The following is a 24,368-nucleotide window of genomic DNA, read 5'->3' as shown; positions in this document are numbered from 1 at the left end:
GTGTACTTTCTACTTTCGAGCCAACACAAAAAAACTTATTGTTATAATAAGTTATTATTCTATGCATATAGCTTATTCATAGCTCTATGTATAGAGCTCTTATATAAATAAAAAAGAAAAATTAATTAAAATCTCAAATTACACATTAATATTTAAAGCTTAGCACATTTACCTCAAGGGGAAGAAGCTACAAAACAATTTAAAGAAAATTATCATTAATTAGTAAAAACCAAGGGGATTTGCCATTATTTAGAGAGAAAGAAAAGAAAAACAACTCACCTTCCTTGTCGAGTGCGGAGCTTTAACCTACAAGGGAGTGAAGGAAGAAAACAAAAGGTAGGAAATAAAAGAAACAAGGGAAAAAGGAAGAGAAAGCTGAGTTTGTTTTACTTTTTAGTAACAATAGAGTTTGGGGCTTACCATACTTACTTTGCTTATGTACTTAATTCTTGGTTTTTAACTCTTGAAAACTCGCTTTCTATGTAAAAAGAAGAAGGAAGATTGGAAACCTTAATCCCTATTAAGAGTAAAAACAAAAGCAAGGGCAACATGCATATGATTCACTACACATAATGATTGAGGAGAATAGGAGGGTAAGTTGGAGCTCTAATAGTTGGAGAAAGAAATGGAGGGCAATATGGGAAACCGATATTCCTACAAAAGCCGAGGTTTTTCTTTGGAGAGTATGTATGGGAGCCTTGCCTATTGGAACTAAGCTGGTACAGAGATATTTCACCAGTGGGCTGCAATCCCCAGTGTAAAACTGCTCTTGAGGATGGAAAACATATCTTTTGGGACAGCCCTGCTATCAGAGATACTTGGACCAAAATTGGAAATGGGTTTATAGTAATATAGGGATACAAGGTCAATGGGGGGATTGGCTACTAGGGAGATGGGCAATTAATGATGGACATGCTGATTTGATCTTCAATGTAATCAGATTCTGTTGTCTTTGGGAGATATGGAACACCAAGAATTGTATAGTATTTCAAAAAGTATGTGACACAGGGATAGATGCATAAATGTATATATATATGTTGGTCCATACATTTGGTAAATAAGTTGAATAAGGATGAGATGATACAGATGATTCAGGCCTTGTAGACAGCTATCACTTGACTCCTATTCTTGAGAGGGAGACTATCATTTATATTGGGTTGAGCCTAACAGGTTGTTTGTATGCTTTCAGGGAATCACAGGACTGAATCTGAAGTCAAAGCCAGTTAAGTTTGGACCAAAGACTAGAAGATGGTATAGGAAAGTGAAGTAGATGGATTACACATTTATGGCTTTTATTGAAAACCCGTTTGGAACCAGACTTATAGTCAAAATCTGGTCTAAGAAGGGAGATGTTCTGGAAAAGCAGTCATCTAAAGGATGCACTATTGAAGCCATGATTGAAGCCTGCATTCAACTAGGGTATCAGATCTCATGGGAGAAGTCTTACTTTGTATTGGAGGATGATAGATGGTCTTTGATCTTCTGCAGTTTACTAAATAGGGTCTGAATGATGATAAAGTGATGTAAAGTTGCTTTTTGGTAAATAAAAATATATATCTATTATTCCCAAAAAATGCATTGTCTCCAAAGTGAGCATAGATTTGAATAGAAATCGCCTTAAGACAAAAAAAAACTCTTTACAAGAGTCGTTTGGCATCCCATTTACAAGGAGAATGATGATAGGGGGAGTGTCGTTTAATCCCCTCGTTTTTGGTCAAGTACCCTTTACACACACGAAATGCTCAAGAAAAAGTGGGACAATGGGATCCTCTTTTCAAAAAGGGGGCTTTGTGTTCATTGGTCCTTTTCTAGCTCGCGTTAAGCCAAAGCATTGCCTTTACTTTGAAGGGTTGAAAAAAACATTTTCGAGCACTTGGGGTTTACCTTAGAATGCGTTAATTACTGCCCTTTTGTAGGGCATTAATATATATCGATTTTGGTCACTAATCAGATGACAAGTTCTGGAAAAGCAAAATGGCTGCTGACAGGAAGGTGTTCAGCTGCGGCGACGTGGTGTTGTGGAGCTCGGATGTGGAGGCGCTGCGCTGCCGTGACTTCCTGAACGACCGCCTTATCGAGTTCTTCTTCGCCCACCTCTCGGCCCCCGATCACCTCCTCCTGGTCTCGCCCGCCATCACCTTCTGGATCTCCCACTGCCCGGACACCCACACCTTACACGCCACCATCGATCCTCTCCGCCTTCTAGAGCGCGAGGTATGCCATTCATTCCTTCCGCTCGAAACATTAAGGCATTAGGGAACCCTTGCTTTTCACGGGCATGTGCAGAGAAGAAGTCTATACATGTGACAAGGAAGAAGAAAGCGAATGTGCAGTTGCCCTCATGGTGTTACCATGCACTACATGTAAAAAAGGAGACACGAAAATGATCAAGAGATCAAAAGAGATGTATTTCTATCGAAAACACTTGAAAGCTTACGGCATGCATCAGAAAAGGATGCCCTCTCACTATGCATGTGGCTAGGGCAGAACAACGAAGATGTGTAGATAAGAAGTTTGCTCTCATTGTGTGACCATGCAAACCATATAATAAAAGAAACAAGAAGCCACTCTGAAGGGGGATACCATCATCGTCATGGTTGCACAGCAGAAAACATGTCTGAGGGTCCCTCGGTAGAAACATATTTGAGCCTTATAATTTTTAGTCCTTTTAGAGTAAGGCCTACCAGATCTGAACAACTTAGCAACATTGGATTATTTCCCGCACAGTTGACATGTCAGAATCTGAATCCCCTGTATGTCAATGAATCTTGGAGTGCTGAGATTTTTGTTTTGGTGGCGTACTTTGTTGATGTGGATATGGCTCCCTCTTGTACAAACAAGGAGGATAAGTTAAACAGTACCAACGATGCTCATTTGAAGTTGAATATGCGGATCTGGTTCATTCATAAAGGTTTGTGGGAGATTGTTTAGGGCAATGAGAAAAAGCCTAAGTGTCTTAGAAATCGAGGCGTTGGACTCTATTTCAGGGTGATGAATCCTTTGCGGAATTATAAGACTGGGAGGATTGTGATTCTAAGGTACACTCGGTGCTTGTGTGGACCATTACAAAGGAGGTCTCACCGGCTGTGTAAACTCTTGCTAGTGCACATCAAGTTTGGTCCAAGTTGGAGGATCTCTATACTCGAGATTCATCGATGAGGGCAGTTACTTTGCAAGGGCAACTCTATAGTTTGGTATTTCTTGCTAGTAGTTCTATGCAATCGTTCCGTATGAAGGCCAAGGTTATCCTTGACCAGTTATTGGCAATGGGTGTTGCCTTGTTCTTTGCGTAGTTGGCTGCACTAATCCTCACAAAGCTTCCTTCGGAGTACGACGTGGTTTCTTGGGCTTTGAGATGACCGTAACTCCCTTCTCTTGGAAGAAGAGTTTTTTCTTGTTTCTGAGGGTCAGATCAAGGTGTCTCTTAATAGTCCGGATGAGGCACTTGCTTCAGTACAAAAGAAAGGTCAGAGTTGTTGCTACTCTTGTGGGAAGAAAGGACATTTGTTTAAGGACTGCCTGTCCAAGAAGAAGGGCAAGGACAAGAGCAAGGTAAGGGCAAGGGCAAGGCTTCATCCTAGAAGAAGGACAAAGATACGACACATGAGAGTGATACAGATACTTCTAGTTACTCATCGAGGGTTCCCAGGGCGATTTCGATCTAGGAGGACTGTGATGGTGTTCTTCTCTAGCTATACAGATTGTTTCCCCCCATGTGCTTCTAGCCAGAGGAGGCCTGTGAGTCGGAGAGGGGGGGGCTATTAGCAGCTCCATTGTGGTGCATGGGAACCGTGAGTTGGAGTTCCAATCATTAAAAATATGGCAGGACAAGGTTAGCTTGGTGTAGTAGAGTTATGGGCTCGATGAGTTCCAAGTTCATTGTTCGAGGTTTTTTGGACGTGTTGTGTTCACAGTTCACTATTGGGAGATTATGGGTGTGGTTTGTCCGACAGCTCATCATTCTATATACTTGGAGTCCACTACACACTGGTGTGGGAATTCGGAGCCAAGCAAATTTCTTTGTTGTTTAGGGTGGCATTTTGTTTCGAGGAGTTAGCAGGTGCTCTTTCCGAGGTGTATCCGGTACTGGGTAATGCTCGAGTGTCTATGGTTGTTGTAATATGCAACGAAAGTCTTTGTATTGGAAGATTCTGTCACACAAATGCTCACATCGTCTTCTGTATCCTGAGTTTCGTGAGTTTAGCAATTCACTTTAATACTTCAAACTTTAAAGAGATGAGAGAGATATATGAGAACTGTACACCAGATTGGGTCTCAAATTACCCACTGAAGGGCCGCCTATCCCGATAACGTGATAGTATTTGCTTTATTACTATAGAGAGAATGACTGTGGATTGTAGATAAGCCAAACGCAAGATCTCGGAGGATCGGAAGCCTGGCTGAACTGTACACGGCTGTAGAAACATCTCGATGAACTGATCTCGAGCCTATGCACTCTTCCCAAGGACATGAGGAAGGGCTGCACACCTGAGGCTGAGAAAGGACTGCGGTGGACTGTTCTAAGCTATGTAACTATGTTGTAAATGCTTATGAATGATATGTTACCTTCGCCCATGAATGATTCTCTCCAAGTGGGTTAAGGGACTTGACTGACTGACCGACCCGCTAAGGCTGAGGAATGACCTATGTAGCTCGTGCGTGACTTATCCTGGACTGAGGATGTACAATGGGATCATGGCGTACGACAAATATCATCCTACTGGGTTCTAATAATGTACAAATGTTGCACTGCTGATGATGAGCCGGTTTGTCACCATGCACTGAGTGCAGAGTGCATGTGACATTCCCTCCTGCTTAGCTTGGCGGCAGGTTCATGGCTTCCAAGTAGTCCGCCAACAACTTGAGGTACTCCTAGAAGAACTCCTCATCTAGCCATACGGCTTCGTGGGTACCTCGATGTCGGAATTTCGTATAGAACTGACGTATCCATTGACCGGAACCATGCTTGCAACGATGAAGAAGGATATGCTCGGGCTCAATAACTTCTGCTTCGTCTACCACGTCTGGCTGCTGTTCATCTGAAACATCAAACACTTCTGGACCAACATATGGTTTTAGCCAAGAAACATGGAAAACATCATGCATTGTCCAATTGGTAGGCAATTTTAACTTCATGGAGACATCACTTAACTTTTTGACTATTGGAAAAGGGCCAAAACTATGGAATGAAAGCTTGGGACAATGTTTGTCCACTTGTTTCAATCTTTGTTTCATGATGCAATGAGAGACCCAATTCCCTTCCTTGAAGTGGATATCTCGTCTAAACTTACATGCTTGTCTGTGAATTGAATAATGGCCAGGCTCAAAATTGAGGGCCAAATTGGGTTGAGTACCAAACTTTGCGGAATCGACATATTGACTTATAAGTCTTTTCCAGAGATGTTGAGAATGGTAGACTCCTGACTGGTCTGGATGCTGGTCTTTCTACTAACACCATCTACTAATGGGTTATGCTGACCAGGGATGTACTTGATCATTCCTCCAACCTGGTGGAAGAGCTGACATTGTCTAGTGTGTTGAGCACTCCACTGGGCACTTGGCATCGTCGGGAGCCACTTAAGTGCTTGGTGCATAGTCACAGGGGACGGAGGGGACGGCAGCTTGGAACGCCAGGACGGCGGGGATGGACGGACGTCCCCCACGGCGCGTTTCTCACAGGGGACGACAACGGGGACGGCGCAGGGACGGGGGACGCCGGTCGGGGACGGCATTGTGCGGGGACAGCATAGAGCCGTTGCTCGCGTTTTTTGCCGTTGCGCCTTCCCGTTTCTAGGCGTTTCACTTCCCGTTTCTAGCCGTTTATGGCTGTTGGCTCTTTGAGGCTTGGCCCTCTCTCTCTGTCTCTCTTGCCCTTGAGGCTTTCCTCTCTCTCTCTCTCTCTCTTGCCTATCTATATAAGAACAAGCCTCTACAAGGCTACAAGCACACACAAGTTCACAACTCTCAAGGCTCAAGCTTCTTCTCTCTTCCAACTTCCAAGTTCCAAGCCTCTAGGCTCTCACACAAGGCCCGCGGGCCGCCGCCCTACTATCTAGATTCTAGAATCTAGACTCTCTCTCTCTCTCTCTCACCTCTCCCTCAAGCCTCTTGAGTCTTGACTCTTCCAACTTCCAAGCCTTATTCTTCAGCAGTAAGAGAAGCTGGCATTACACCCCTTTCTTTGATAGGCTTGTGCTGCTTCTTCTGGAGCAACACATTATAGCACTGGGTTTGCCAAATGTCATAATTATGTGAGCCTTCAAGCTTCTTGATGTGAAGCAATGAAGAGCTCTCACCTGTAGTTGCCATAGCTATATGCAACCTGTCACAGTCAATGCCTGACTCCCTGCAAGATGTGCAAACACTGCACCAAAAGCACACAAAGTGCTCACAGTTGTTCGCCCAAAGTTTATCTCCCACTGCGGAAGCACAAATGCAACTCTACTCCCACTGTATGTGATGAAATCACCAAAATCTGGTTGCTGCAGATTTAGGACAGCACCTTAAATGTGCTCTGTTCCCCTTCCAAAGTACTGTACAACAGTACCAAGTGCTCACCAATGATGTACCAAATCTGTACCGGCAAGTACAGCAGCTGAAATTGAGCCTTTTCCTCACTCAAATCAATGTGCAGCCATGCCAAAACTTGTACAAGGTTGTACCAAATCTGTACCAGCAGGTACAGTAGCAATAAATGCTCTCCTGGCTGTCCAAATGAGTGAAAATCAGCCTTTTACAGTCCCCACCACTGCATAAAACAGTCCCGAACAGAAATTGGGCAAAAGCCCCTTGACTGCAAGTGGATTTCTGAGGATTCAAGGCATAAAAGTCTTGCCTGCTGCTTTGCCAAGCTCAACAAGCATAAAATCTTGAAAAGCCCCTTGATTCAAGATCAATTTCTGATCATACATGGTACATCTAACTGTCTACATAGTGTTCTGGCATCCGGTATCATACCAGATACACAGAGTCACTGACATCATTCCAGAGGGAGACTCACAATGTGGACTGGCACTGTTTCATGTGCAGGACAATGCACACCTGACCTTGGGCTCATGTGCAGGACAAAGCACACCTGACCTCGGACGACTAGGATGGAACCTTGGCTGACTCGTCCCAGATTGGGCTCACATGGGACCAGTTTACCATCCCAGGTCTTGCACCTTCTATATAGATATGTCTACGTCGCATCCAAGTGCAAGATGCACGTGACACTAAATGATAAACTAGAGTAATTGGCTGACTGTTGGTCGGCCAGCCGCTTAGACATCTTTTTCATCATGGAAGTACCCGACCTGTTTTACTGCAGCTGACAGCCTCTTCATGTATTCCACTCAGCCGAAAAGTCTGCTTGTCCACTCCAGTCCATCCCTTGCCATAACCTGCACATCAATGCTCCAAAATCCTGGTTCTATTTGGTTCGTTAATCCTTCTTTATTTGGCTGCACTCTAGGATTGGTCCTGAGATTAGCATGTACATGTGCATGCACATGACATCCCCCTCTGCTAAACTTGATGACGGGATTCCAATCTACTTCTTGGATGACTATCATCATCCCATTCTATTCTCGGAGCCCCTCTGTCATCCTTCCTACCTTGGCAAGCTTTTCACCGAATACCCGGCCTGGTCTTTAAATCCACTCTAACTCTGAAGAAGATCTATGCATCTGTTCCATCCAATCCCCATTCTGTTCGTGGCCTGTCTCTGAACACCGTCTTGGTCTTCATTCCTGAGAAATGAGTTTGGCACTCTCACTCACTCCTTGGAGGATCATCCTCCCTTGGAACAGTTGCTTGAAAGCCTTTCCTGACTCATAGGACTGCCATCCCCTTTGGGATTTGTGGAACACCACCAACTAACCTCGTGGGAGTTCTTCCCGGTCTTGTGTTCCTTGCCTTGGGCCTCGTACTCGTGCACTTTCTTGTACCTTGGACTTGTACACCTCCATATGGGACTGAATCAATGTTTAGCCTTGCTGAATGATAAAAAACAACGAGCAAAAGAGCCTTTTATAGGCCTTGGACTAACTAGAGAAACTGGCCGACTGTTGGTCGGCCAGCCGCTTGGACATCTTTTTCGTCATGGAAGTACCCGATCTGTTTTACTGCAGCCGACAGCCTCTTCATGTATTCCACTCAGTCGACAGGTCTGCTTGTCCACTCCAGTCCATCCCTTGCCATAACCTGCACATTAATGCTCCAAAATCCTAGTTCTATCTGGTTCTTTAATCCTTCTTTATCTGGCTGCACTCTAGGATTGGTCCTGAGATTAGCATGTACATGTGCATGCACATGACACTCTTGGTACCTATTTTCCAACTATGTACTCCTTTTTGTTTTAGTCAATGGCTTATATGTCTCTATTTTGACTTTTGTGAAGAGTCAATCGTAAGCAAAATCGCCATAACTTGACCAACCGGTGTCCAAATTTGATCAACTATAAATTGATGGAATGCTTTTGAAAAGTACTATGCATCCATGCATATTCTTTGACCAAGTTTGACGAGTAACTATCCTCTGTTTTTCAAACCAGCCGGGGAAGCGGAACAATAGACAGACACTTCAGATACCAAACAGAGCTATGAAAAATACGATGAAAGAACCATAAACAATCACCAAAAGAACACAACAATGAGTTGGAACGGCCGGCCCCCTGTAGGAACTTCTTTATTCAAAGAATAAACTGTTACAACAGACCAAGGTGTGGGTGCTCCACAAAGCTTCCTCAACATATACTTGCTCACAGATCTAGGTACGAACAGCACCAAAAACCAATAAGAATCAGCCTTGAAACAGCCCAAAAAACAGTGGCCAACTCCAAAAGAAGAGAGAGAATGTGCTGCCCTGTTGTACGACCAGCTCTCAGAGAGGGAAACTGCTGTACGACCAGCACTCAGAGGAGAAAGAGCGCTGTTGCTGCCCTGTTGTATGGCCAATGCTGAGAAGAGGAAGGGAACAGGCTGCTGCTGTACAGCTACCGCTCAAAAAGGGAGAAGAGCATACTACTGTTGTTGTACGGCAGCGCTCAGAAGAGAAGAAGAGCACGCTGCTGTTGCTGTATGGCCAGCGCTCAAGAGAGGAGAGGAGCACCAAATGGCTGTTGCTGCACTGTACGAACATCGCATCAAGAGAGAGAAAGCAAGCTGTTGTGCAGCCGGCCAGAGAGAAAAGGGTGCTTGATGACCCTCTGCTGTATGGCCAGCACCCAGAAGAGAGCAGGAAGAGGTTGCTACCAACCAAGGAAAGGGGCGCCAGCTGATCCCTACAAAAGAGGAACCCATCCTTGCTTTTATAAAGTCGACCAGCCCCCAAAATAGCTATGCTTTTCCCCTTTTTGGCCAAAAGTGACTGAATAGCCAGAAATATCAAGTTTCATGCTTTTCTCCAGCTTGTTGGTCAAGATTCCTCTAGGTGCCTCCTTTTTGTCCAAATATGCATGCCCATAGGTGATGAATCCGGCCACACTTTAATGATGTGTGAACCTGTTGCCTTAAAAATCAAACCAACAAATAAAATCCCTTGTAGCTCATACTCTGTTGCCATCTTTTAGGCCAAAATATGCTGGTGAATGGTTTAGCTTTCTTCTGTGGAAAATCCCCGTTCACACCTTGGCTCCATTCAGTGTGTGAAACACTGATCAAGATTGGTGAAGGGACCAAATTGGTGACGTCCCCTCCGTCTTATAAGACAGTTGTCCGCAACGCAACTGTATAAGCCTGATACGAGTGGAAATACTCTTCAAGTATTGCAGATGGACTGCCATCCAACATAATCTGATTATTTAAAACCATAAGTCTAGATCCACTGTAACCATAGAATACTCAGCAGAGTTGCTGCTTTTTTGAATGTTCAGGACTTCCCATAACATAAGTACGAAGTGAGCACTAGGGTTTCTAGTCCATGTCAGGCTGTATCTGCCATACATGTACTGTCATGTCAGGTTGCATATGCCATGCATGCACAATAAGAAAACACACCATGCTAGGCTGGATCCACCATACATGTACTGTCATGTCAGGCTGCATAAGCCACACATGTTCTGTCATGTCAAGCTTCATAAGCCACACATTTAATCTTGCTATGTCAGTGGGCTCATACCAAAGTCCTTCTTGGGGATCCATCCACATACCAACAAAAGACATAAACTCCTGTTGACATGTTAGTGTGCTCACACCGGAATCCTTTCTAGGGATCCATCCACATACATGTAAAAGGCACGTGCCGTGCCAAGATCGGTGAGAGAGTCCTTCCCCACAAAGCCTCCAAAAACAAGCACATGTTCACACAAGCCAGGGAAGCTCAACCGGCACACTATAGTCCAAGACAGCCCTGCATGTGGTTGACCAGCCAGACAAGCACAGAATACCTACCATGTTAGGCTTCAAAACAACTCATAGTCTAGAATCAGTCAATCCATGTTACTGATAAATAATTCATGATAGAGCATCCCATACCACTAGAATACTCCCCATACGAGATCCTTGCATAGGCGACAGTTCTAGCATCCCATACTGCTAGGAGCCTTGAATACTAAGACCAAAACCATAAACTATTTATCAAAACCATATCGAAGCCTTTTCCAGAATCAGAATGGTTTCCAAAGAAAAACGCCTTTCAAAAAAATAGCTTTCCTAAAACACATCTCATCATTATGTACAAAATTCCAAATATTGGCAAAAGAAAAGCATTAAACATAAATACTTATCTGGATAAAAAGTTTGTCACCAATATATTTATGTACAATCAAAATTTCCCATAAATATCGAGGAGAAAACCAAAATTCACAACACTTAGAATAGTGTCTAAGTTCCCTCCAAAACTTCGTTCTTTTTGTGGCAAAAACATTGGCTCCCAAAACGATCGGGCTTGGCACAACTCGTTGGAGGTATTTCTTAAATCCTTTAAAAGATGACTTTGGATATGAATGATATTTTCCACAAAGCTTCCTCAACATACACTTACTCAGGGATCTAGGTACAAACAACACCAAAAACCAGTACAAATCAGCCTTGAAACAGTCCTAAAAACAGTGGCCAACTCTGAAAGAAGAGAGAGAAAGTGCTTCCCTGTTGTACGACGGCTAGCCCTCAGAGAAGAGAAAGCGCGCACGGCTGCCTTGCTGCATGGCCAACGCTCAGAAGAGGAAGGGAACAGGTTGCTGCTGAACAGCCAACGCTCAGAAAAGGGAGAAGAGCATGTTTTGTTGTACGGTCGACACTCAGAAGAGAAGAATAGCACGTTGCTGTTGCTGTACGGCCAGCGCTCAAGAGAGGAGAAGAGCACCAAGCAGCAGCTGTTGCACTATATGGACAATCAAAATTTTTGGGACGCAATCCCATAAATATCAAGGAGAAAACCGAAATTCACAACACTCAGAATAGTGTCTAAATTTCCTCCGAAACTTCGTCCTTTTTGTGACAAAAACATTGGCTCCCAAAACAATCGGGCTTTGTACAACCCCCCATTGGTCCATCTTCTAGCAGAGGAGCTTGTATATTCCATTTGTTGTGCTCCTTCCAAGGCATCTTCACCTCGAACGATAGGCATGTTTGGAACAGGAGCCATCTTTCTCTTTCTAGAAGAATATGCTCAGCAACCATCTCGAACAATAGGCAGGTTCGGAACAAGAGCCATCTTTCTATTTCTAGAAGAATATCCTCAGCAACCATCGACTGATGAGGCTCAGCCAACCCCAGTTACTGTTTTATCTTGTACTTGCCTTGTGCATCAAGGGCAATATCCGCTTCTTGAAGAAGATAGTGAAAGCTAACTTCCTGGGATTTATTTCCAGCATTGACGCGAAGTCTAGGAAAACATCTGTAGCATTGGATTCCATGATCTTTTTGCTTTCCATAAGTGTCCTTACATGAGGGTCTTCGCAATACATCTTCAAATTTGCATCCTTTTCTTGAAGCTCGACGAAGTTGCCTCGTCAAAGAGTTATGATGGTCAAATCGTGCATCGATGATCTTGATGTACTGCTCCACCATGTGCTTGAGAGTTTTAATCCTCTCCTTGTAGCATGCAAGAGGTTGATCGTCGCAATGCGCAACAAAGCCTTCTTTGTACCCGTGAGTTTGTGCAATTCCACGTAGAGAGAGTGGAAGAGAGAAAAAAGTAGATAAGAGTCAACATAGTATTGGGTCCCATTGTACCTGTTGAAGGTGCCCCGCACCCCCCCCCTCTGTGCAATTAGGAGTATTTGCTTATATTATTCTTTGGAGAACTTACAATGAGTATGAATGATGACGGAGGATTGCCAGATGCAAGGATGATGTAGGCCAAATGTAGGCTGATAATGGCTCTTCAATGACCACTAAGCAACCCCAAAACTGAGGGATGCACATATGCTGGCTGAATGCTGAAGATGCCCTTCGTGGAGATCTTGGGAATGCTTGGAACTGTTTGGGACTGATGCTGACTTTACTAATGATGATCTTAATTTGTGGGAATAAGGCGACTGCTTATATATGAGTTAGGCTGCTGGTCGGTTCAGTCTAGGTGCTGTCGGCCAGCAGCAAATGGACAATGCCCAATTTACAGCATTAAATGCTGCGTAAAATGTTATTGCTGCTTTTTATGCCTAGCCGACTCCCTGATGCTGGCTGTCTTGTTCTAGGTGGTGTATGATGCTGGCTGACTGCAACCTTTTGGCATTAAATGCTAGTTGACTGCAGGAAGAGCACATGTGGGCTGCGGACTGGCTGCCCAGGCCCTCTTATGGCCTGGCCCATAGGCTTGTCTATATACAACTAATGCAAACCTACAGCTATGGCTTGACTTCTACATGCATGAACTGAAGGATTCTCCAAGTGGGGTCTATGGCTGTGGAGACTGACCTACATAGCTTGTGCCCGACATGTCCCAGTCTAGGGCTCACAATGAGGCCACGGCATACGACAAAATATTCCTAAAAAGGTAAATCCTACTGATGAATGATGCACTGATGTAGAGCCGCTGTCACGTGTGTCACATAGCACTCCAGTGCAGGGTGCATGTGACATTCCCTCCTGCTCAGCTTGGTGGTAGGTTCATGGCTTCCAAGTAGTCCGCCCGCTAGGAGCTTGGGGTACTCGGGAAAGAACTCTTCGTGGAGCCATACTGCTTCGTGGGTACCTTGGTCTCGAAACTTCGTGTAGAATTATATCTGTCTTCGACCGGATCCATGCTTCCATGTGTGGAGGAGAATTTATTCAGACTCAATTACTTCGGCTTCGTCTACCATGTCCGGTTGTTGCTCATCTGTAATATCATGCAAAGTTGGACCAATGTAGGGCTCAACCAAGAAACATGGAAAACATTATGCATAGTCCAACTATCGGGAAGCTTAAGCTTCATAGAGACATTATTGATCTTTTTAATGATAGGAAAGGGTCTGAAGCTGCGAAAGGATAATTTTGGACAATGTTTGCCCACTTGCTTCAATCTTTGCTTCATAATCCGAAGATACCTAGTCCCCTTCTTTAAAGTTGACATCTCGTCTTGATTTGTTGGCTTGCGTGGTGTATGCTTCCTATGCTTTGGCAAGGCGCTCTTTGACAAACTCAATGATCTCTGAAAATGTTTCTGTGGTTTTGTTGGCCTCTAAGGAAGGTGATACCATTCTTGTCAAAAGTGATGAGAAACGACGACCAAACGTTGCCTCGTACGAAGTTCGACCAATGTGTTGTTGAGGATGGACTGAACCAAAGGAAGATAATGCTACCACTTTGATTGCCTGTCATGGCAATACAATTTGAGAACTTCAAAAGCCAGTTGATTGTATATTTCTGTCTGGCCGTCTGTTTGCGGATGGAATGCACCGGACAGATGCAACTTGGTCCCAAAGTTATCAAACAATGCTCTTCAAAAATTTGAAGTAAACTTGGGTTCCCTGTTTGATGTTATTGTCTTTGGCAAATCTCCGATGGGGTACCAATGTCAAATGAATAGGCGAGCAATATCTTCAGCTTTGGCCGTTTGCTTGCATGGGATCAACATGCAGAATTTACTGAATCAGTCCACAATGGTCATGCACTGTGTGTTCCAAGATCCAAATGTAACGGGAAGAGGTCCAACAAAGTCCATAGTGATATCCTGGAAAGGACCATCTGGAATTGTCAAAGGTTGAAGTAACCATGCCTGTTTCGTATGAGGTACCTTCACTTTTGGCAAATTTGACATGCTTGGACATATTGATAGACATCCCGTCTCGTCTTTGGCTAATAGAGTGATTGCTCAAGTTTCTCCAATGCACTCTTGATACCACAATGCCCTCCAACGAGAGAATCATAAGCACCATGGAGAAGTGCTTGTCGCTTTTTTCTTAGAATGCACAGCTGGTTCTTGTAAAATAGCCAGCCATTATGAATGGTGTAGTGACCTGGTTTTGACTATAGGGCCAATCTAAATTGAGTCCCGAATTCCAATGAATCCTCATATTGTGCCTTCATACTGTCGAGATTTTTGCCTTGTATTTCAAGCACAATGGACTCCTGCAAGCCTTTTCGATTGAGAGCATCGACAATGTGGTTATTTGAGCCAGGGATGTATTCAATCATACCTCCAAACTGTTGGAATATCTGACTCTACCTGGCTTGTTTGTCACTTCATTGGGCACTAGGCATGGTTTGTAACCATTTCAGTGCCTGGTGATCTGTCTTAACGGTAAACTCTCTCCCGTAAAGGAAGCGTTTTCAATGTTAAGTGTTGTCATCACCCCCAATAACTCTGTCATGCACATAATAATTCTTTTCTGTATCATTTAATTTCTAGCTATAATAAGTCAATGGGCGCCCTTCTTGCTCGAGGACAACTCCTATAGCTAGATTGCTGGCATCGGTGATTACCTCGAAATGATCATCCCATGAAGCCAATTTGAGAACCGGGACTCAACGGCCACTTTTGTCATTGCACGAAATGCTTGGAGTGCTTTGCCCGTGTGACGGACACCTTTTGACGACGCGTCTTCACGCCCTTGAGAAGACTAGTGAGAGGAGTTGCAAGGTTGGAAAATTTGTCCATATGGGTACTGTATGCTTGGCAGAGACCCACAAAAGAGCGGATCTCTTGTGCATTCTTGGAAACATCCCATTCGAGAATTGCCTTTACCTTTTCAGGGTCGAGGCTAATCCCATCTGAATTGATAACATATCCTAGATAATGGATGTCTTCTACTCCAAATTCGCTCTTCTTTGTGATGTATAGTGCATTGTCTCGCGAAAGTTGCAAGACCTTTTGGACATCCTAGACATGCTGCTTTGGAGTTGCAGAAAAAATGAGTATATCATCTAAAAAGATGAACATGCACTTTCCTATGAGCTCCACAAATACCGGAGACATTATCTTGTTAAATGTCGCAGGTGCATTGGTGAGACCGAATCGTTGGAGTATGCACAGGCGGAAGCATAGACAAAACAAGAGAGAGAAGAGGGAACAAAGGAGAGAGAGCTTGTGGACAAGATCACCTTTTATAATAGCATGAAGCTTTACAATGGCAATAGCCAGCAAGAAAGCGTTACACTGTGCTTGGAATAGCTTGATTGACAAGTGAATATGAGAAGCCCCCTTTTATAGTGAAGTGAGGGAGGTGGTCGCTTGCTCATAGAGTTGCGTGATTGCTCACGACTTTTTGAAGTAGCAGAAAATAGATAAAATCTCTTAAAATAGGGAAAGCCCAAATACATTGAGATGCACAATTTCTAACACCCCCTTTGCAGCTCATAGTGTACAAGAGTCTGAAGAAGATAAGTTGATGAAGATGCATGGACCCTCCAGTACTACAGATATCGGAATCACCTCGGAGAGAGCACCCGCCAACTTGTTTCCTCGAAACAAAATGCCACCACGAACAACAAGGAACTTTGCTTGGTGCCGAATTCCCACACACTCGTGCAGTGAACTCCAAGAATAAGATGATGAGCTGTTGGACACACCGCGCTCATAATCCCCAATAGTGGAGTGCGAATACATCACGTCCCAAAAGCCTCGAACAATGAACTTGGAACAGATCCTGTCTAGAATCTTTGCTACACCAAAGATGACCATGTCTTGCCAGATTTTTAATGCAAAAATTGAGTGGAGAGGATAGATTGGCACTGTAGTCATCAGAACTGGGTCACTATACCATCCATGATGGCTGGTTATTTTACAAGAACCGGCTATGCATACTCAGTGAAAAGTGACAGGTACTTCTTCATGATGCCCATGACACTCTGGCCGGAGATCACCGAGGTATCAACAGTACATTGGAGAAGCCTGAGTCATTCTATTGGCCTAAGATGAGAAAGGATGTCTATCAACATGTCCAAACATGCCAGATATGCGAGAGTGGAAAGTGAGGAAATATGAGGGAACACCTAAAATGGGCGGGCACACCCACAACAGAGGCCCTGGTGTATACTATACAGACAGGAGATGACTGCTAACACCCCCTCTCAGCTCTTGGATGTGGAACCAACCCCCGTTGAGCTGGAGTGCTGTTGGAGCATAGCCTGAGATAGAGACTTCGTGGAGAGGTTTGCTGCATTGCCTCCGTCGAACAATAAACAAGCAAGATGTCACCAGCCAAAATCTTCTCACGAACAAAGTGATATTGTATCCCTATGTGCTTGGTCTAGGCATGGAAGACCGGGTTCCGAGCAATAGCGATGTAGCTCTGGTTATCGCACTGGATGACCGTGGGCTTCTCTTGGACAGCCAGGAGAGCATTTATTGCTACTGTACCTGCTGGTACAGATTTGGCACAGCTTTGTGCAAGTTTTGGCATGGCTGTACATTGATTTGAGTGAGGAAAAGGTTCAATTTCAGCTGCTGTACTTGCCGGTACAGGTTTGGTACATCACAGGTGAGCACTTGGTACTGTTGTACAGTACTTTGGAAGGGCAACAGAGCACATTTAAGGTGCTGTCCTAAATCTGCAGCAACCAGATTTTGGTGATTTCATCACATACAGTGGGAGAAAAGTTGCATTCTTGCTTCCGCAATGGGACATAAAGCTTGGGAGAACAACTGTGAGCACTTTGTGTGCTTTTAGTGCAGTGTGTGCACATTTTGCAGGGAGTCAGGCATTGACAGGTTGCATATTGCTATGGCCACCACAGGTGAGAGCTCTTCATTGCTTCACATCAAGAAGCTTGAAGGCTCACATAACTATGATATTTGGCAAACCCAGTGCTATAATGTGTTGCTCCAGAAGAAGCAGCACAAGCCTATCAAAGAAAGGGGTGTAAAGCCCGCTTCTCTTACTGCTGAAGAGTGGGAAGATATGGATGAGCTGGCAAGATCTACTATCATGTTGTCTGTGTCAGACTCTTTACTTTTCAGCATTCGTGAAGAGAAGACAGCTTGGAGCTAGAGTGCTCCTACACAAGAGACCAATAGGCCCCAAAGCGTGGCGCCCCCGGCAGGTATTTATTTATCACTTGAAGTCGGCGTAGCCCTTGTACAACTTCCGAGAAGAAATCTCTTTGCTTCACGTAGAAGGAATCTCCTTGAAACTTTCACCCAGATTTGTGTTGTGTCATACAAGAGCCTTGGTCCCCTTTTTATACAAGCTTGGGGTGAAAAGCATAGCTTTTCCCCCTTTAGAAAAAAAAAACTTCTATGAGTGCTTTTCTTCTCTTAAAAAAAAAAGACTCTTCGAATGCTTTTCCTTTTTTTTTCTCATTTTTTTTAAATAAAAAGAATTTACATGGCGATGCGTTTATTTTTTTTGGATTCCACGCTGCTTTTTTTTTCTCTTCGCGTTTTTGCTGCCTGGCGTTTCTCTCTCTGTGTTTTTGGAGGTTCGCGTGTGCGCTAGCTCGCCTGCTTGAGTCGCAGTCCAGCCGCCTCAGTAGTCAGCGCTTGTGCCATGTCAGCCGCCACGTCACTTGGCAGCCGCCTCAGCCACATCAGTGCTTGTGCCACGTCACCTGGGCTGCGTTGGCTGTTGGCCGGCTATTGCTGCGCAGGGCTTCTACTTGGCTGCTCTTGGCTGTGCCACGTGGCAGCGCCACGTCTCCTAGACTGCTGCCCGTCTGCTGCACTACAGGGCTGTACCCTTGGCCACCTCTATGCTGCCCCACAAGATGCCTTGAGTGCCCAACAAAAGAGAAGAGGTCTCAGTTGCTGCACCTGCAACATGGTAAGAGAAATACCCAAAAAACACATACATGTACATGTACAAACATATGAGCATGCACACACACACACACACCAAGCATGTATCTGCACCCACACACGTGTACAAACTTACACATGCACATACATAGTAAAACATGATCAATGAATGTTAAACATGCTTAAACATAATCATAGTGCTTAAGAAAAGAGGTCAAATACTCAGTCTTGTAACAAGTCATGTACCTGGAAGCACCACTATCAAGAATCCACTCCCGAGTATCCCTGGCGGTGAAGCCAACTACCTCCTCGCTCGAAGAAGATGAAGCATCTGTGTCCAAAATCTTCAAGTGCACAAAGGCGGGAGTCTTTGCAGCTGAAGAACGAGCACTCTTCCTAGTATTCTGCTTAGGACATTTTCTCCAATAGTCGCCTTTCTCGCCACAATCGTTACAGGTCCGCTCGGCCTTTAGTTTCTCACGACCTGAATCGGGCTTCTTCTCAGAAGACTTCCCTTTGCCCTTATTGTTGTTGTTGTTATGGCCTTTCGACCGCTGGCCAGTCAAGGCCTCAGAACCTACGCCCTGTGGAGGGTTCATAAAACACTTTTCCTGGTCCAAGACCATAGGCATAAGCTCCTCTCATGTGATGGTGCTGAGCCTGCCATTGGTGATCAAAGAGGAGTAAAATGCTGAGTACTGAGAGGGCAAATGCGTGATCTCTGAAGATATCTCCTTCCTAGCTTGAGGAACCTCCTGCTGAAGAGCTTGCAACTTGTTGATGTGCTCTCGCATCGTCGAAGACTTTGCAGGATTCATCACCCGCATCTGCACTTCCAAGGAGATTCGCTTCATGGGTAATACCCTCTTATACAGAGAAGCCAAATGCTGCCAAATCCCTCTGGCCAGCGTCATATGCTTTATATGATTAATCACCTGTGGTGTGCAATTAAGGAAGATGAAAGAACGCACACGGGCATTGACACGATCCCACAACTGTGCGTGAGCCTCCGGTTCTTTCTGAGTAGAGGGTAGCAACTCCCCGTCCTCCAACTCCGACCGTGGAACACCAACCACAATGCCAAGTCATAAGACTCCAAGACAGACTCCATCATTACCTTCCATATGCCGTAGTTGTTTCCGTCCAACCGTCGATCCACCGGCAACGTGGGGAGTGTAGGGAACTTCACGTGCTTCTCAGCCATCTCAAGCAAGTCTGCCATCTCAAGCGTTCACAAGGTCTTGTGAAGGGAGGGTGGGTGGGGAAAAAAAATGAAGAAGAGGCTGCAAATAGTATGCAAGGTGGCTGTCCAACGGTGATGGCCGCCTTCTACCTGATCTCCAAGTCTCGAACAGCCCAATCAATCTCCAATCAGCACCACAAATCAGCGAATCCGCAAGGTCCCATTGTCTCCAAGCTTCGGGCTCTCAGAATGCATAGCGGAAATGAAGACAACTGCTGCAGAGAGAAAAACGCAGATGAGAGAGGGGGAGAAGCTGTATAACCTCTCTATATACACTGGAAAATCCCGGAAATGATACAATGGAAGTGTGGGGGGCCAAGGCCAATTTATATGGCCCCAGGTTGCTGGTCGGCCAGCCCATAAACAGCCGACAGCAGCATGGATGCTCACAGCCAAGTAAAAATCAGTTGGCCAGCACTGAGGCTCAAGTCGGGTAGCATCAGATCAGTCGGCTAGAAGATATAGCCGACAACCCTCCCACAACTAGAAAAAATGGGAAAATGGAAAGTGAGGAAAAATGGGGGAACACCTAAAATGGGCGGGCACACCCACAACAGAGGCCTTGGCTACTAACAGCATAAGGGGCGGCAATGGAAACCTGCACAGCATTTATTGCTAAAAAGGCATTTTTTGTCCATAAAAACAGGCCGACAACATTTGTATGAACCGACCAACAGCAAAACATCATATATAAGCAGTCGCCTAGTTCTTAGTGTAAATCATCATTCATCAAATCAGTGTACAAGCAGTTCAAGAGCACTTATGTGTGCCTGGGGCCTCCGGCTTCTTGTGCATACATTCAGCAGTCAGCGCTTTATTGTGCTAGAGTTCTCAAGGCCTCTACGAAGAGCATTCTTCAGCATTCAGCCAGCATATGTGCATCCCTCAGTTTTGGGTTTGCATAGTGGTCATCGAAGAGCTATTCAAAGGAGCTTGGAAATCATATGGTTCAGCGTGTGTTCAATCTACTTTGTCCTTGCATCTTTCATACTCAATTGTACAAAGTTCTCCAAAGAAATATAATTAAATACTCTTGCTTGCATGGGGGGGGGGGGGGGGGGGGGGGGGGTGCTTTCAGTGGGTAATTGGGATCCAATACTGTGTCGACTCTATCTTCTCTTTGTCTTCTCTTATCTCTCAAATAAAATGGAATTGCATAAATTCACGGGTATAAATAAGGCTTTGTTGCACGTTATGACAATCAACCTATTACATGCTAGAATAGCCCTAGTAGATTGTATTGGATCACTTGGTTCCTGTCCTCATGTGTAAGCCTAACGTACGGGGAATCTGGATCATACTGAAATGGAGGGAGCTGGTCCATCTGTAATCCATGTGCTTGAAATTTGGTGAGTACTGTGCCATACCAAGATGAATGCTCTCCTCCGGTCGCTATCTCCTGTGCTGACTGTAGTGCGAGTTGGGGGAGTCGAAGTGGATCCATCTCCCTCACTCTCTGTATATAAGTGGCTATCTGGAACAGGGCCTCCATCAACATATGAGCCGTAGCAAAATCTACCTGGATGATTTGGTGGGGAACAGATGGCTTGCTGTGTATCATTGGTGATAGCATCATGATCTGAGGACGCTCTATGCACTGCCAATTTTCTGGGATAAATCTGGTGCCCAGAATGGACCTGCATACATACATGCCGGGGTGACTAGGGTGTCACAAGGCCAACCCTTCGTCTTCGCCTCCTGAAAATGCACTTGGAAACATTGCCTCTCCAATAAGGCTAGAGCTGCATATCCTCTAGTGAGTCTATCCTCTGTTGCATGTCTCATAAATAAGCGGGGACTAGTGAAGGTAGCTCCAAGATAGACATATGAGTGCACCACCTCAATCTTGCTACCCTTGTAAGTGTCTATGTACGGCTTGCAGCTGGGTAGGAGGTGTGGAATACCATAACCTTGGTTTTCTCAAGGGATTGTATCAAAAGCTTTGCGTACCCAAACTCCAAGCACTCTATCTACTGCAAATAGATGAAATCAAATCAGTCTCAACAACCTTGAGACCCTGTGCTCAAACAAGAGTAAAAAAACACAAAAAAAGGAGAATCTCCACAGTATCAAAACACCTTGTTGGACTCTACAGCCACCTCTGTAGATGTCCTTCAAACACCAATCTACAGTTGAGACAAGTCTTTGGGTTGTACCAAGTTCCAACTTCCAACGGAGATGCAATCAGAGTTATTGTGCTTGCCTCTGCAACCTTCAGTTGACTCTCTGATTCTCAAGCACTCCCTCTGCTCTGGTCCAGCACAAACCTGCTCACACTGCATACCTCTTCAATGGGAGAATGCTTGCTCTTCTCTTCTCCTTCACTCTGGCATTCTACGCGCTCCGTAGCCAAAAAACCGTTTTTTCCCCAACAAACAGACACCACTCTTCCTTTCTAAAACGAAACTACCACCGGTCGCTTGCTTTCCTTTTTCATTTATCTAGATTTCTCCATGTGCTTCTTCATGCACAATTACCTTTTTAGCAAGTGTATGGCCTACCCATACATTCTAGCCGTTTGGTTTCAAACAATGGTGACCGTCCTTGCCAACAAAGGCTCACCCCAAGCTACATTGGATATACTTATTTATCATCTTTGCATAGGGCACAAAAATCCCCTCACACCGTGACCTCTTCATAGTCCTGTGATGATCTCTGCAGCCCCATGTCAGTGATGTCCAGCTCTTGTAGTGTGATATGGTTGTCCAAATCGAGTAGTGGGACGTGTTGACTCCCTGTCCTGGCATTGAAGTCTAGGACTTCCCCCAGCGATGAGAACTCCATAATATCCCCATATAATGGTAAGTACGGTGATTAGCCATGCTGTGCAGCATAAGGGGAGTGGGACGGTGCAAAATAACACATAGGATAGAAAATGGCATCCTTGCTTGTGAGAATCTCGCTTAAACCTCCTGCATTTGACCACAGGGTGCCATTGCAGTTCCATACTGCTAACCTCTGGTGTTTGGTCTCATAGACCCCCGCGTCCCTATTGAGAGAGAGAGAGAGCCTTGTTCTTTATGATTCCAGAATAACCGTGCCTAACTTGGGCACCTTTCTGGCCCAATAAGTACCACATCTGCATCTGAACTTGCCGAAAAACTGGCTGATTGTATCTTCTTGGCACTCACCTGAGTGATGCACGTTACAATAACAGCATGATCTGTTTTCTTCTTGCACACAGATACACTCTTCAAAAGTGTAGATGAAGGATAAATTTTCAGTCTTTTACATGTGTAGGTGGTGATGTTTGCAATAAATGATAATGATGATGTGAATGCTGCGGGCGGCGGATGCCATTGGTCATTACTTGTCTACTACAGGTGCTCTCTTGCCTTACGGTGGCTGCTTATGATTTGGGTCGTGTTGCCTTCTGTTGTATGATGTGAACAAACTGCTGGTTATGTTTTTTCCAGAAAGCTCAACAGATTTGAGCACTATGACAGTATGGGTGGGATGAATGCTGGAGAGGCGAAGGAGTTTGTGTCTACCATCAAAAAGTTTGTGGGTAAAGGCTCACTTTTATCAATGATACTCTAAGAAGGGTGGTCAAAGGTGTCGACAATCGCAAACATTTCGTACCCCATCTATCTGTTTATGCAGGTTCAGATGGTGCATATGCAATGTTTGAGGAGGCTTGGACTCCTCATCAGGAAAATGGTTATGACTGTGGTGTGTATGTGATGGCTATAGCCCAGGTCCTCTGCCAAGCCTATGCAAATGGACTGGCTGGATCTACTGAGTGCAGAGCGCTTCTTAAGGAAAAAGTAACCCCTTCTGCAGTAAGTCAGATGAGGGAAAGTGTGTTAAGTCTTATATTATCACTAGCTGAGGGGCAAAATAGGTCTTAATTCTCGCAATACAGCCTCATGCTAGCTTAATCTCTTTAATCTAAACTCGAGATGGTTCAATTCCACACTGCAGTTTTAGGTAGGTGGTGGTGGTGGTTATCATAGCACCAATTATCAGCTGTCTTCAGAGTATATTGAGGTTCAATCTTTCTAGAGGAAATAGATAGAGAAAATTATAAGGTATATATATATATTGAGAAGATATGTAAACAAGCAATTGCAGGTGGGCCTAAAATTGTAACATCTATTGTATAACGATAACGTTCCAAATTATAGAAGCGTAGGGCTTGCCACCGAAAATATCATGAGTTACATGAAATACTTTGTAATTATATCTTGAGATTGCTTGTAATTTAAAGTGTAGGGATTGCCACCTAAAAATACATTTTCCTCGTGCTACTCGTACATTCAATGTGTGTCTTAATCATATATAAAAAATACCTTTAATTCACCAAGGCAAATAGTATTGTTCAATTTATTAGAGTATCAATTTACACACGCATTATTTTGTACACACTTAGATTGATGCTTACAAAGTCTGTGCCATAAGGTTTATAACTATATACTATGTGTTAGAACTTGTGGTAGTGCATTATTTTGTACACACTTAGATTGATGCTTACAAAGTCTGTGCCATAAGGTTTATAACTATATACTATGTGTTAGAACTTGTGGTAGTGCATGCACCAGTAGAAGAGACCGTGATTGATAGATGTTAGAATTTTAGGTGACATACCATACAAAACATGTCGTGGGTGCTTCAAAGTCGTCAACTTGATTTATTTATTGAAACAAATGTTGAAAGAATAGTTGATACTATCGAACAATTTCGCATGTTATTGTGCTTACATACATGCTTATTTTTGTAGTGTGAGATTACTTTAAAATTTAAACAATGTGTAATTAAATAGCGGCCGGTAATCAAGGTAGATAGTATTCTCATCAACATTTAAGCTTGCTAACAGAGAAGGTGCTTTTGTTGGTGATCCATGGCACTTGGATGCAATCAAAAGAGAAAATTAGCTCCCAAGTGGTAGGAAGAGTACGGAAGTGGTAGGTTTGAGTAGATGTGTGGTGGCTTAATTTTGCCATTGTTTTAGTTTGAAAAGGTGGAACGTGGCCAAAAGGGTGGACAAGCACCCTTTAAACTTTACCTTTAGGACATCTATCCTTTTGGATATGGTAAAAGGGCG

At 44.3% G+C, this 24,368-nt stretch overlaps 1 protein-coding gene across 1 annotated transcript; it reads left to right on the top strand.

Annotated features, from left to right (window-relative positions):
- The first annotated feature begins 1,871 nt into the window (after positions 1–1,871).
- On the top strand, positions 1,872–23,556 carry LOC147641462 (NEDD8-specific protease 1-like). The gene is made up of 4 exons (XM_086821742.1): positions 1,872–2,214; positions 22,565–22,647; positions 22,741–22,832; positions 22,928–23,556. Exons 1-4 carry the CDS (start codon positions 1,975–1,977, stop codon positions 23,173–23,175), a joined length of 663 nt encoding a protein of 220 aa, XP_086677868.1. The 5' UTR covers positions 1,872–1,974; the 3' UTR covers positions 23,176–23,556.
- Positions 23,557–24,368: the final 812 nt, after the last annotated feature.

This window comes from Cibotium barometz, chromosome 2 (assembly GCF_041138505.1).
Source record: "Cibotium barometz isolate CiBa-2024 chromosome 2, ASM4113850v1, whole genome shotgun sequence".
In the NCBI taxonomy this organism is placed as follows: Eukaryota; Viridiplantae; Streptophyta; class Polypodiopsida; order Cyatheales; family Cibotiaceae; genus Cibotium; species Cibotium barometz.
The sequence above is the reverse complement of the archived record's forward strand: the minus strand, read 5'-3'. Positions and strand labels throughout refer to the sequence as shown.